The following is a 14,065-nucleotide window of genomic DNA, read 5'->3' as shown; positions in this document are numbered from 1 at the left end:
CCGCGTCGCCCGGTCCCGACGCGTCGACCAGAGCCCCCGCCGTACCCGGCCTGGTGTTATTTACACGCCAGGTTGTGGCGGCAGGCCCGATCGTGTCGACCCCCGTGCACGTTCGGCAAGTCGGGAAATGGGCGGGCCGGCGTTCCCTACCAGCAATGAACGCCGGCCGTTCCGGAAACCTGCTATTCATCGCGGACAAAGCGTCGGGGCGGTGCTTCCTCTGCGACACCGGCGCCCAGCTGAGCGTCATTCCCGCTTCGGCGGAGGACAGGCGGGCCGCCGTTTGCGGCCCCTCTTTAATCGCGGCCAACGGCTCCGCCATCCGCACCTTCGGCCCATGCACCGTCGCCCTCCGCTTCGGCAGCCAGCTCTTTCACTGGGAGTTCGTGACGGCGGACGTCCCCATGGCTTTGCTCGGGGCCGATTTTCTGTGCGCCCACGGGCTGCTGGTCGACGTGAAACGCCGGCGTCTCGTCAATGCCGAAACATTCAGCTCCCTGGCATGCGCCTTGAGCCGTTCCGCGCCCACCGAGTTTTCCTGCGTCCTCCCATTGGCAGATGACTTCGCACGTCTCCTCGCGGATTTCCCGGCCCTCACGTGACCGATGTTTTCGGCCATCGCAGTGCGTCACGGCATCGAGCATCACATCCCCACTACGGGCCCGCCGGTGTACGCCCGGGCTCGCCGTCTCGATCCCGCCAAACTCGCCGTCGCCAAGGCCGAGTTCGCCACGCTGGAGCGCCTCGGCATCGTGCGGCGCTCCGACAGCACCTGGGCCTCGCCGCTGCACATCGTCCCGAAGCCGGGGGGCGGATGGCGGCCATGCGGCGACTACCGCCGCCTTAACGACGCCACTACCCCCGACAGGTACCCTGTCCCGCACATCCAGGATTTTTCCGCCCGGTTGGCGGGGCGGACCATTTTTTCAAAAGTGGACCTGATTCGGGGGTACCACCAGGTGCCCGTCCGCCCGGCCGACATCCCGAAGATGGCCGTTATTACACCTTTCGGCCTCTTTGAATTCCTCCGGATGCCCTTTGGCCTCAAAAACGCGGCACAGGCGTTCCAGCGCCTGATGGACGGCGTGCTGCGCAACTTGCCGTTCCTCTACACCTACCTGGACGACATCCTCGTCGCCAGCACGTCCAGAGCCGAGCACCTCCTCCACCTCCGGACGCTGTTCGGCCGCCTCAGCGAGCACGGATTGATCGTCAACCCGGCCAAATGTCACTTTGGTGCGGCGACGATCGACTTTTTGGGCCACCGCATGACCCGGACCGGCGCCGTGTCGCTACCGGCCAAAGTCGAGGCCATCGCCGCTTGCCCGCGCCCCCCGCTCCGTCAAGGCGCTGCATGAGTTCCTCGGGATGGTGAACGTTTATCACCGCTTCGTGCCCCGAGCTGCGCAACTCATGCGGCCCTTGTACGCCGCCCTCCGCGGCCAGCCGGCGAAACGCGACGTTGTCTGGTCCACGGACATGGACGCTGCTTTTACCGGCGCAAAACGGGCCCTCGCCAATGCCACGCTGCTGGCCCACCCGGTACCCCAGGCTCCCATCGCCCTCACCACGGACGCCTCCGACTACGCTGTGGGCGCGGTCCATGAACAATGGGTAAACGGGGCCTGGCAGCCGCTCGCGTTCTTCAGCCGGCAACTCCTGCCCAACGAGTTGAAGTACAGCACCTTCGACCGCGAGCTCCTCGGGCTGTACCTGGCCGTCCGCCATTTTCGCCACCTCCTGGAGGGCCGCCCGTTCACGGCTTTTGTCGACCACAAGCCGTTGGTTTTCGCCATGGCCAAGGTCACGGAGCCGTGGTCGGCCCGCCAGCAGCGCCACCTCTCCGCCGTGTCGGAGTACACCACGGACATCCGGCACGTCGCCGGGAAGGACAACGCCGTGGCCGACTGCCTTTCTCGAGCCGGCGCCAACGCCGTCCACCTCGGCGTCGATTTTGCCCTAATGGCAACGGACCAGGCCACCGACGGCACGGTGCAGGCGCTCCGGGTGGCGGACACGGGCCTCCGCTTGGCTGACGTCCCCTTCACGGACACGGTCCTGCTGTGCGACATCTCCCAAGGCCGACCGCGCCCCGTTGTGCCGGTCACCTGGCGGCGTCGCATTTTTGTTTCGCTCCACGGCCTCTCTCACCCGGGCCGGAAGGCGTCCCAGAGGCTGGTGGCGGCACGTTTCGTCTGGCATGGGCTGCGACGGGACGTCCGCGACTGGGCCAACGCCTGCACACCCTGCCAAGGTCCACTGTCATACCCAGGCTCCGCTGGCTCCCTTCACCGTGCCCGAGCGACGGTTCGACCACGTCCACGTGGACCTGGTGGGTCCCCTTCCCCCATCGCAGGGGTTCACCCACCTGCTTACCATGGTGGACAGGACCACCAGGTGGCCGGGGCCGTGCCCCTCACCTCCACCACCACCGCCGACGTGGCCCAGGCGTTCATCGCCACCTGGGTCGCGCGTTTCGGCGCACCAGCGGACATCTCGTCGGACCGCGGCCCACAGTTCACGTCCGAACTATGGGGCGCGGTCGCCCGCAAGTTGGGCGTTACCCTGCACCGCACCACGGCCTACCACCCCCAGGCCAACGGGTTGTGCGAGCGGTTCCACCGCTCCATGAAGGCCGCACTCATGGCCGGCCTCCAGGACGACGGCTGGGCCGACCGGCTCCCGTGGGTCCTTTTGGGCCTCCGCACGGCTCCCAAAGAGGACCTCCAGGCGTCCACCGCCGAGCTGGTGTACGGCCAGGCCCTCCGCGTTCCGGGCGAGTTCATTCCCGACGCCACCAGCCCCTGGTCCCCCGCGCGCCAGTGCACGGACTTCCAGGAGGCCGCCCGACGTTTCGCCCCGGTGCCCACGTTCCGCCACGGCGACCCCCAATCCTACGTCCCCCCAGCACTCCGCACGGCGGAGTATGTCTTCGTGCGCCACGACGCGCACCGGGGGCCGCTCCGGCCACCATACGACGGACCCTTCTGGGTCCTACGACGGGACAACAAGTCCTTCATCGTCAACATCGGCGGCCGGGCGGACCGGATTTCGCTGGACCGCCTCAAGCCGGCCCACATGGACGTCGGCCAGCCGCCATGGCTGGCTCTCCCACCGCGGCGCGGCCGCCTCCCATCCACTGCACCCCCCGTTCGACCACCCGCCACCACACCGGACCCCCCCCCCCCGCGACTGGCCAGGGGTCGTTTCAGTCGGGTCATCCGGACCCCCCTCAGGTTGACCTTCCTGTATCAAGTCCATTCTGGGGGGGCGTGTGTAGCGACCCATGGGTCCCCCAAGCGAGACCAGCAACAGAATCTCCGCGACCCATGGGTCCCCCAAGCGAGACCAGCAACAGAATCTCCTTGCTCCAGCCGGTGACGTAACCGGTGGGCAAACCACGGTGCCGGGGTGGCCGGTCACGTGACTACCATAGCGTGCCGCGCGTGCGGTTATAATCCTTTGCACCTGTCGGTCACGTGACCACCAAAGCGCGCCTCGCCTGAGAGGCGGGGCTTTCGCTTTCGGTTGTGCTTTCTGGTTGTGATATATATGCAGCCCGATAAACGGGCTTTTGAGAGTTCCCGAGTTGGTTTTTACAATAAACATCTTCTCGGACGAGTTTGTGTCTTGCCCGTCACTTCGTCTGTCTCAAGCAAGAGCCCTGCTCTTCAATAGCACATGCACGCACAAACAACCATAGCACATGCACGCACAAACAACCATAGCACATGCACGCACGAACAACCATAGCACATGCACGCACAAACAACCATAGGCCATGGCATGCAGGCTCTTTATGGTCCCCTTGTGTTGAAATCCTTGTAGTTGCAGGTGAACATGTTGTTCGAAAAGAGAGGATTAAACATCAGCTTCTTCCATGTTGTTTTTACTCCTCACCGGTATGTTGTAGCGGCTGCCGCTGGGGTTACACAATCGCCTTGCACCTATCAAGGACGCGGAGCGATCACCAGGCCGGGCTCGTCCAGGACGCCCGGGCAGGCCCGCGCTCGACTTGCCAGGCCTCGGTCGGGACGCCCGGGCAGGCTCGCCCTCAACTTGCCAGGCCGCAGCCGGGACGCGGGGCCACGCCCCCTGGCGCCAGGCCTGGGCAAACCCCCTGGCGGAATAGATATATATTGCTGACCGTAAAACGTTTTTCCCAGAGTGCCTGAGTGTTTGATTCGAATAAAGCAGCTCAGATGAATTCAAGCTTTTTGTCGCGTCCATTCTTTCGATCGACGTGGGAGCCACAGCTCCTTCATTGGTGACCTACCGACATGGACACGGCAGTGACGCTTAAACTGCCTACCTTCTGGGAGGCTCACGCGGCTGTTTGGTTCGCTCAGGCGGACTCTCAGTTCGCCCTGCGAGGCATCACCGCGGACGACACCCGCTTCCACCATGTTGTGGCGGCGCTTGGTTCCGCCACCGCGGCCCGCGCCTTGAGCCTCCTCGAGCACCCGCCGGCTGCTGACAAATACGGCGCGATTAAGAAGCTTCTACTCGATGCTTTCGCCCTCCCAGCGGCGGAACGCGCACGGCGCCTGCTCGATTTGCCCGAGCTCGGCGACACGCGCCCTTCCGAGCGAATGGACTACATGCTTTCGCTGCTCGGCGAGCACTCTCCGGCATTCCTGTTCCGGGAGCTGTTCCTCCGTCAGCTGCCTAACCCGGTACGCCTCGCCCTGGCAAGCACGACGATCACAGATCCCCGGGCCCTTGCCAGAGAAGCCGACAAAATCTCCGCCGCGGGACAGCGCATCGCAGCGGCGACATGGGACCCGCCGCCGCCTGATGCACCATCCATGGCGCCCGAGCACCCGGCGCGTTCGACGGCCGAACTGCCGACGCAATTGGCGGCCGCTATACCGAGCCGACCACGTCCAGCACGACGTCCGAAGCCTCCACCCGACCAAGCGTGGTGTTCCTATCATGCCAGGTTCGGACAGAAGGCCCGGACATGCCGACCCCCGTGCACCTTCGGCGGGTCGGGAAACGGCCAGGCCGGCGTTCATTACCTGCCATGAGCGCCGGCCACAGTCACACGGGCAACTTACTGTTCATCACGGACAAAGCGTCCGGACGGCGCTTCCTGTGCGACACCGGCGCCCAACTGAGCGTCATGCCCGCCTCTGACCAGGACAGGCAATCCGCGGTTTGCGGCCCCTCCTTGGTTGCGGCCAACGGATCGACTATCCGCACCTTCGGCCCGCGCAACGTCACCCTCTGCTTCGGCGGCCAACGCTTTGCTTGGACGTTTGTAACCGCCAACGTGCCCATGGCTCTGCTAGGCGCCGACTTCCTCTGCGCACACGGACTGCTGGTGGACGTCCAACGGCGTCGTTTAATCAACGCTGAAACCTTCAGCTCCCTGGTATGCACATTAAGCAGCTCCGCGCCGACCGAGCTGGCATGCACCGTCCCGGCGGCGAACGAGTTTGCTCGCCTGCTCGCGGAGTTCCCGGCCCTCACGCGGCCGACGTTTTCGGCCGTCGCAGTACGGCATGGGATCGAGCACCACATACCAACCACGGGCCCGCCGGTCTACGCCAGGGCCCGCCGCCTCGACCCAGCCAAGCTTGCCGTTGCGAAGGCCGAATTCGACGCGTTGGAGCACCTCGGCATCGTGCGGCGCTCCGATAGCGCGTGGGCCTCGCCACTGCACATCGTGCCAAAGCCGGGGGGTGGATGGCGCCCGTGTGGCGACTACCGCCGTCTTAATGACGCTACAACACCCGACAGGTACCCGATCCCGCATATCCAAGACTTCTCCGCCCGTCTGGCGGGACGGGTCATTTTTTCGAAAATTGATCTCATACGGGGATATCACCAGGTACCTGTCAGGGCGGCCGACGTCCCTAAAACGGCAGTCATCACGCCGTTCGGCTTATTCGAGTTCTTGCGGATGCCGTTTGGTCTCAAGAACGCGGCTCAGGCGTTCCAGCGCTTGATGGACGGCGTGCTGCGTGACCTGCCGTTCCTTTTCGTTTACCTGGACGACATCCTCGTCGCCAGCACGTCCCGGGCCGAGCACCTCCTCCACCTCCGAACACTGTTCGGGCGCCTCAGCGAGCACGGCCTCATCGTCAACCCGGCCAAATGCCACTTCGGCACGACGGCCGTTGATTTTTTGGGCCACCACATCACCAAGAACGGGGCTGTGCCGCTGCCAACCAAGGTCGAGGCCATCACCACTTTCCCGCGTCCCCGCACCATAAAGGCCCTGCAGGAATTCCTGGGAATGGTGAATTTTTATCACCGCTTCGTGCCCCGCGCTGCTCAACTCATGCGGCCCCTCTACGAAGCCCTCCGGGGCAAGCCGGCCAAGCACGACATCGCCTGGTCCGCAGCAATGGATGCGGCCTTCCAAAGCTCAAAGCGGGCCCTCGCCGACGCAACACTGCTCGCTCACCCGGTGCTCAACGCTCCCATCGCCCTCACCACGGATGCCTCCGACTACGCGGTGGGCGCCGTACATGAGCAATGGGTGAACGGGGTTTGGCAGCCACTCGCTTTTTTCAGCCGGCAGCTCCGGCCGAACGAGCTCAAATACAGCACGTTTGACCGGGAGCTCCTCGGTCTACACCTGGCCGTCCGCCATTTCCGCCACCTCCTGGAGGGCCGACCTTTCACGGCGTTCGTCGACCACAAGCCGTTGGTTTACGCAATGGCCAAGGTCACGGAGCCATGGTCGGCCCGCCAACAGCGCCACCTCTCCGCCGTGTCGGAGTTTACCACGGACATCCGGCACGTCGCCGGCAAAAACAACGCCGTGGCCGACTGTCTTTCCCGGGCCAGCGCGAATGCGGTCCACCTGGGCGTGGATTTTGCGCTTATGGCGGCGGACCAAACCACCGACACCACGGTGCAAGCCCTCCGGGCGGCGGACACGGGCCTCCGCCTGGCCGACATCCCCTGCGCGGACACTGTCCTGCTCTGCGACGTCTCCCAAGGCCGGCCTCGCCCCATCGTGCCCGTCACCTGGCAACGCCGCATCTTCGCCTCCCTCCACGGCCTTTCCCACCCGGGCCGGAAAGCTTCCCAGAAGCTGGTGTCGGCGCGTTTCGTCTGGCACGGCCTTCGTCGGGACGTCCGCGATTGGACCAGCGCCTGCACCGCCTGCCAACGGGCCAAGGTCCACCGACACACCCAGGCCCCGCTGGCACCTTTCACCGTGCCCGAACGACGTTTCGACCACGTCAACGTGGATCTGGTGGGCCCCCTTCCCCCATCACGAGGGTTCACACACCTGCTCACCATGGTGGACAGGACCACCAGGTGGCCGGAGGCCGTTCCCCTCGTCTCCACCACCACCGCCGACGTGGCGCAGGCCTTCATCGCCACCTGGGTCGCCCGCTTCGGCGCACCGGCGGACATCTCGTCAGACCGCGGACCACAGTTCACCTCCGAGCTGTGGGGCGCGGTCGCCCGCAACCTGGGGGTCAAGCTCCACCGTACTACGGCCTACCACCCCCAAGCAAATGGGTTGTGCGAGCGATTCCACCGCTCCATGAAGGCCGCGCTCATGGCCGGCCTTCAAGACGGCGGTTGGGCCGACCGGCTGCCGTGGGTCCTTTTGGGCCTTCGCACGGCCCCCAAGGAGGACCTCCAGGCATCCACCGCCGAGCTGGTCTATGGCCAGGTGCTACGCGTCCCGGGCGAATTCGTGCCCGACGCTACCAGCCCCTGGTCCGCAGCTCGCCAGCGCTCGGACCTCCAGGAGGCCGCCCGACGGTTTGCCCCCGTGCCGACATCCCACCACGGTGACCCCCAGTCCTACGTCCCCCCAGCACTCCGCACCGCGGAGTATGTTTTTGTGCGTCACGACGCACATCGGCGGCCACTCCAGCCGCCGTACGACGGGCCCTTCCGGGTGCTGCGACGGGACGACAAGTCGTTCGTCATCGACATCGGCGGCAGGTCAGACCGGATTGCAGTGGACCGCCTCAAGCCGGCGCACGTGGACGTCGACCACCCACCACGGGTGGCCCTCCCGCCGCGGCGAGGCCGCCCCCCGTCCACGGTGCCCCCCACTCGACCGCCCACCACCTCACCGGACCCCCTCCCACGACCCGCCAGGGGTCGCTTCGGCCGGGTCATCAGGACCCCCCTCAAGTTGACCCTGCCGGTGCAAGTCGATTCTGGGGGGACGTGTGTAGCGGCTGCCGCTGGGGTTACACAATCGCCTTGCACCTATCAAGGACGCGGAGCGATCACCAGGCCGGGCTCGTCCAGGACGCCCGGGCAGGCCCGCGCTCGACTTGCCAGGCCTCGGTCGGGACGCCCGGGCAGGCTCGCCCTCAACTTGCCAGGCCGCAGCCGGGACGCGGGGCCACGCCCCCTGGCGCCAGGCCTGGGCAAACCCCCTGGCGGAATAGATATATATTGCTGACCGTAAAACGTTTTTCCCAGAGTGCCTGAGTGTTTGATTCGAATAAAGCAGCTCAGATGAATTCAAGCTTTTTGTCGCGTCCATTCTTTCGATCGACGTGGGAGCCACAGCTCCTTCAATGTGACATTTTACAAGTTTAATTTTTCCCATTAATTTTTTTAATGGACGTCCTAATTTGTAGACTATTTTACTGGTCTTATTTTCAACCTTTGAATCAGTTTGCTCATCAAAAGGCACAATATGCGTTTCGAAAGTTTGTTAACCTTCGTACCAAATACATTGTGCGTATCTTCCTTGACACTGTACTGTACTGCATTGTACTGCACTGTACTGTACTATACTATACTCTACTGTACTGTACAAATTGGACAAACGATTGAGATGGTTAAAGGTTAGAATAGAATGTGAAGGTTGAAGTTGATGTGCGACGAATTTTCTAGGGAATCGGATCCGCTCGAAGTGAAAATGTCTGAATGTGTCCGTCGTGTTATAAGACTCGTAAACTCATCAGAGCAGCGAACTCCCAAGGCTTTCAGGTACATGAAACAACCACAACCACAAGAAGGCGACAAAAAACAACAACAACGTACGAGACGATTCCTATTCGCCGATCATCACTTCCGGGGTAGAGGGTGCGCGTTGATGGTTTTTCCAGCGATTTCCCCGGGAAGGTCCAGGAAGGAGTTTGGCAAATTGGCCACAGGGCACCGGCACACCGGGACCTTCGCTTTTCGAACGGCGCCATTGGTTCGTTATCATCCAGAAGCAAGTACGTACTGGCAGAAAAAGACAGGACAGCCGCCTTAATGTATCCTCCAAAAGGAAGATGTTGCTTCATATGTTATAATATCATATAATACACACCATGGTGACAGTTTAGGGCTGGATTGACATTCGAAGTCGTGAGGCGAGTGTGCATACCTTTAGGTAATCCTGCCAGTATAAATCAAAATGAAACTAGAAAACATCTGAAAATGCAAAGCCCGTCTCACGTCTGCATCCGTTTGTATTCAGATGTCGTCGTCGTCTTCTTCTCTTCTTTTCTTCTAAATAATGAAAACAAGTGGAAAAAAATACAAATTGATAATTTTATGCAGCCTTGACCTTTCGATCTAAAAAAAACAATCGGCTTGTAGCTTTTGATTGGTGAACCAATTCAGTGACCCAATATGCAAATTCTTAAAATTTCAGGTGAATCACATGAAAATTGATGATTTTATGTGACGCTGACCTTTGATATTTTAACCAAATTATTAATTTGTCTTCTCCATATACTCAGAGTAAAGCTTTGTTACTCCCGCCAGGGAGTAATGCATTCATTCACTCGTGTGTGTGTGTGTGTGTGTGTGTGTGTGTGTGTGTGTGTGTGTGTGTGTGTGTGTGAACAGGATATCTGGAAAAGTTCTCAACGGATTTGGATGAAAGTTGGTGGGATGATTGCCCTTGGGATAAGGAAGAATTGATTAGTTTTTGGTGAAGCTCAGGATATTATTCCCGATCCAGGAATTTTTTGAAGGATTTTCTTTACCATTGGAAGATAGAGCTCATTTTTTTTTTTTTAACATTATCTTCTATATATTCTATATTTAACATTGTGATATGAAAATACTTTTCATATTTGTTGTAAATGTAGTTTAAACTCGTGGTTATGCGTTAGAGCGGTGTATTTTTTTTAGCAGTGTCGTCTTCAATGTTCATTTTTTTTTTTTCTAATAAAGACATTCTGTCATTTTAAAACCACCAAAGTGTGTATTAGGTTTCCTCGTTTCATAAAATATATCGTTTGATACGTATAATGCTTTAAAACTGTTTTTTTTTCTTTACCTCAGAAGAGATATCACCATTTAGCTCAGCGAATGTCATTCGCGGTGTCAGTATTTGATGAACATATAAAGACTTAGTTCCAGATTTATCAATGGCTGAGGTATATTAACAAACGAATAAAACAGATTTGGCAAAATTCCAACTTTTAAAAAAAAGATTGCATATTCACCCAAGGTTGTGAGAGGCTGAAGAAGAAGAAACCTCGCATGGACTTCGCAGACCAAATAAATAATTCTGGTTCTGGCTCTGCGATTTTCAGGTTTATTACTCCCGCCAGGGAGTAACGCATTCGATCGTGTCCGTGTGTGTGTGTGTGTTTGTATGTTTGTGAACAAGATATCTGGAAAAGTTCTGAACGGATTTGGAAGAATTGATTAGTTTTTGGTGAAGCTCAGGATATTATTCCAGATCCAGGAATTTTTTTGTAAATTTTTTTGGGAAAGATTTTTTCTGTTTTACTGCTTTAAAGCTTTAATTCTTATTCTTAAATGATGTTTTTCTCTAATTCCGAGATATATCAAAATAAATTCTCTGACAGTTAGGGCTTACTTTTTTTCATTTATTGTTTTGGGGAGAGGGGATGTTAAACAAAACGTATTATTCCAACTAAACCCACGGCGGGAGTATGCGCTCGACTGAGTGGCGTTCTAGTTGAAAATGTAATGACAAAATTCAAATGGTAAATTGAAATTTCAGGGCAATTGGATGAAAATTGATGATTTTATGTGGCACTGACCCTTGACCTTTTGACAAAATTATTAATTTGCCTTCTCCATATTATCATAATAAGGCTTTGTTGAAAATTTGGTGACAAAACTCAAATGGTAAATTGAAATTTCAGGTCAATTGGATGAAAATTGATGATTTTAGGTAATGCTGACCTTTAACCTTTGACCTTTTGACAATTATGAATTTGCCTTCTCCATGTTCTCATAATAAACCTTTGGTGAAAATAGCTCAAATGATAAAAACGTTACTGCCCAGACATGCACACACGCACATACGCACACACTAAAAAACCCAAAAACCTCAAGGCAGAAATCCAAAATGCACCAAATCACACTTTTGGACACAGTCCAGTAAATTTTGTTGGTAGCAATTGTGAGAGAATATGCAAGTTAAATACATGATTGTGTTGACTATTTGTTGTGCCTGATTTGCAGTTTGAAGCTGTCAAGATTAACTGAAGTGTAACTGTATTTGAAGTGGATGACCAGTCGGGAGCCGTGCGTCAGGAACTCCTTACAGAACGGAGCATAGTTTTCCATTCGGTCAACCAATCGAACCTCGGTCAACCAATCGAACCTCGGTCAACCAGTCCAACCTCGGTCAACCAGTCCAACCTCGGTCAACCAGTCCAACCTCGGTCAACCAGTCCAACCTCGGTCAACCAGTCCAACCTCGGTCAACCAGTCCAACCTCGGTCAACCAGTCCAACTTCGGTCAACCAGTCCAACTTCGGTCAACCAATCAATGATCGTGTTCGAGTCTGCCATGTAATTTTCATGATGAATTTAAAAGATGACCAAAGAACAAACAACCTTGCACCTTTTGTGGAAAATGGTGATTTCAGCAATGTGTGCGAAACTCGAGCGGAAATCTTACCGTCAGTTCCATCACTACACGAAACGAATGTGACAGAAGAAAGTGGAAAAAATACAAGTTGTCTTTTCAATGCCATTATTAAAGAGAAGTCTGTTGTCAACGACAAAGAAACTCGATGTGATTTTGAACGGCTGATGGCACCAGACTGTAAAGTTGAAATGGAAGATAAAAAAATAGAAAACTCCAGTCTGAGTAGTCTCAGCAATGCATTACATGAACCTATAGTGACCAAAACTGACGGTAACAAAACTCATGATGGGTCACATATCCCAGATATTATTCCCACCAAAACTGAGCTGGTTGAGCAAGCCTTGAACCTTCAAATGCCAGAGAAAAACCCTTCAACCTGCCCAGTTCGGAGGAAATCCATTGCCCTGTTTTATAGGAGCATTGAAGCCGGATTACCACCAAACAATCAAATGCTTGATGGTGAGAATAAAGCCATGAGCATCGCAAGTGAATTAGAGGAATGCATTCATGGACTCCATCCCAATGAAGGACGGCACTATCGGGCATGTGTGCGCAGTCGCGCCGCCAACCTGGCAGACCGGCGTAATCCAGGCCTCTGCCATCGCCTGTTAACTGGGGAACTGAGTGCCCAGCTACTTGCGGCCATGTCAGCCGAGGAAATGGCAAGTCCGGGGCTTCGGCGATGGCGGCAGACCTGGAGGCGCGAGACCTTGAAGAAGTATCGGCTTCCTGAGGGTCTGCCAGGAACCACCACAACACAACTCAAATGTCGACGCTGTGAATGTCGCAACTGCACCATGTCGGTAGTTGAGCGCGGGGTATTGTGCTTGCCAGCCTGGGTGACACCTGACACTGAAGGACAACTCACTCTCATAACATGTCAAGGTTGTGGGGAGCGCTGGTACAACGCAGGTTGGCTCCCACCTTGATTGGGAAGTAGAAATGGTACTTTTGAAATGTATTGTACAAATCTGTAGCTCGTGGTCACTTTCCATTAAAGTCAATAAAGGCTGTCAATAAAGGCTGTCAATAAAGTCAATGAAGAAATTCTCATGTCTGGATCTTCACCAAAATCTAATCAATTTTTCTTTGTCGCATATCCAACCTGTCCACAAAGTTTTGTCCTTATCCGTCCATTACCTTTGAAGATATGCTATTCACAGACAGCCAAACAGACAGACAGGGTTGAAAACATAATCTCTGTCCACCTTCGGTGGCGGACGTAATAACTAGAACGGCACTCAGGAGAGAGCATACCTTTGTCTGGATGGCCATATCACACAATGGTGAAGAATCACTTTTAAAATTATACTAGCTGTATCCGGATTTTCACCAAAATTGAATCAATTCTTCCTTGTCTCACACAACCTGTCCAACAAGTTTCCTCCAAATCCATCGTTAACTCTTTCAGATATCCTGCTATGAATCGTTTTTGGCCCTATCTCCCAATGGTGAAGAATCACTTAAAAAATTCTACTATCCGGATCCGAATTCGGATCTTCACCAAAATCGAATCATTTCCTCCTTGCCACATACGCTACATCTCTGCCAAATTTCGTCCGAATCTGTCCACAACTTTTTGAGATATTTTGTTGACAAAAGGACAAACAGACATGGGTGAAAACACAACATCCATCCACCTTTGATGGCTGAGGTGATAAAGGACTTTCACAAACTTGTACTTTTCATCGTGTTCAATGGAATTTTAATGCCATGTTCTGTTCATGCTGAATTACTTTTTATCGTGCCATAAAAGTATTGTTACGGTTTCTAGAACCTTCACTTTATCAAATTTAGTATTAAAATCCCTAATAACTCCCCTTTGTACATTTCCCCCTTAATTGGCTGTTAATTGAAATGAGTGCACCTTAGCTCGTCCATCGCACACACGTAGGCCACCATAGAACCTCTCTGTAGTTATTTCTTTGTTATGTGCATCAGTTAAGGCTCTGTTTTCCACTAGTTACCTTCGCAAAAGCGGAAGGTTATGTTTTGATCGCTGTGTATTTATTTGTATGTCTGTGTGTGTGTGTGTGTGTGTATGTTATTCGCATAACTCAAAAAGTATTCAACCGAATTGCATGAAATTTGGTGGGATGATTGGTTATTATACGGGACACATTTGATTAGATTTTGGGAGCAATCGGGTCAAAGGTCAAGGTCAAGGTCACGAAAAGGTCAAAATCGTATTTTTACCATAGCGCGGTCAATTTTTATCCAATTGGCATGCAACTAATGCCAAAATGTTCAGAATTCAATGCCCGATCTTGT

At 55.4% G+C, this 14,065-nt stretch overlaps 2 protein-coding genes across 3 annotated transcripts in view; both read left to right on the top strand.

Annotated features, from left to right (window-relative positions):
* LOC137437796 (claudin-22-like) overlaps positions 1-12,844 on the top strand; it is a 99,011-nt gene extending 86,167 nt beyond the window's left edge. The window contains exon 3 of one of the 2 annotated variants that reach the window (XM_078768619.1): positions 11,383-12,844. In XM_078768619.1, the coding sequence (XP_078624745.1) occupies positions 11,725-12,723 (999 nt within the window). In that variant the 5' untranslated portion in view covers positions 11,383-11,724 and the 3' untranslated portion in view covers positions 12,724-12,844. The remainder of the gene's footprint in view (positions 1-11,382) is intronic. The other variant, XM_078768620.1, reaches the window with a different exon arrangement.
* Positions 8,707-14,065, top strand: part of LOC137437793 (transcription elongation factor A N-terminal and central domain-containing protein) — a 115,553-nt gene continuing 110,194 nt past the window's right edge. The window contains exon 1 of the mRNA XM_078768621.1: positions 8,707-9,164. The gene's annotated coding sequence lies outside the window, so the exon portion shown is untranslated. The remainder of the gene's footprint in view (positions 9,165-14,065) is intronic.

The sequence above is a fragment of the Myxine glutinosa genome, assembly GCF_964187855.1.
Source record: "Myxine glutinosa chromosome 12 unlocalized genomic scaffold, kmMyxGlut1.1 SUPER_12_unloc_1, whole genome shotgun sequence".
Taxonomy (NCBI): domain Eukaryota; kingdom Metazoa; phylum Chordata; class Myxini; order Myxiniformes; family Myxinidae; genus Myxine; species Myxine glutinosa.
This window is presented reverse-complemented; position numbering and strand designations above follow the sequence as displayed.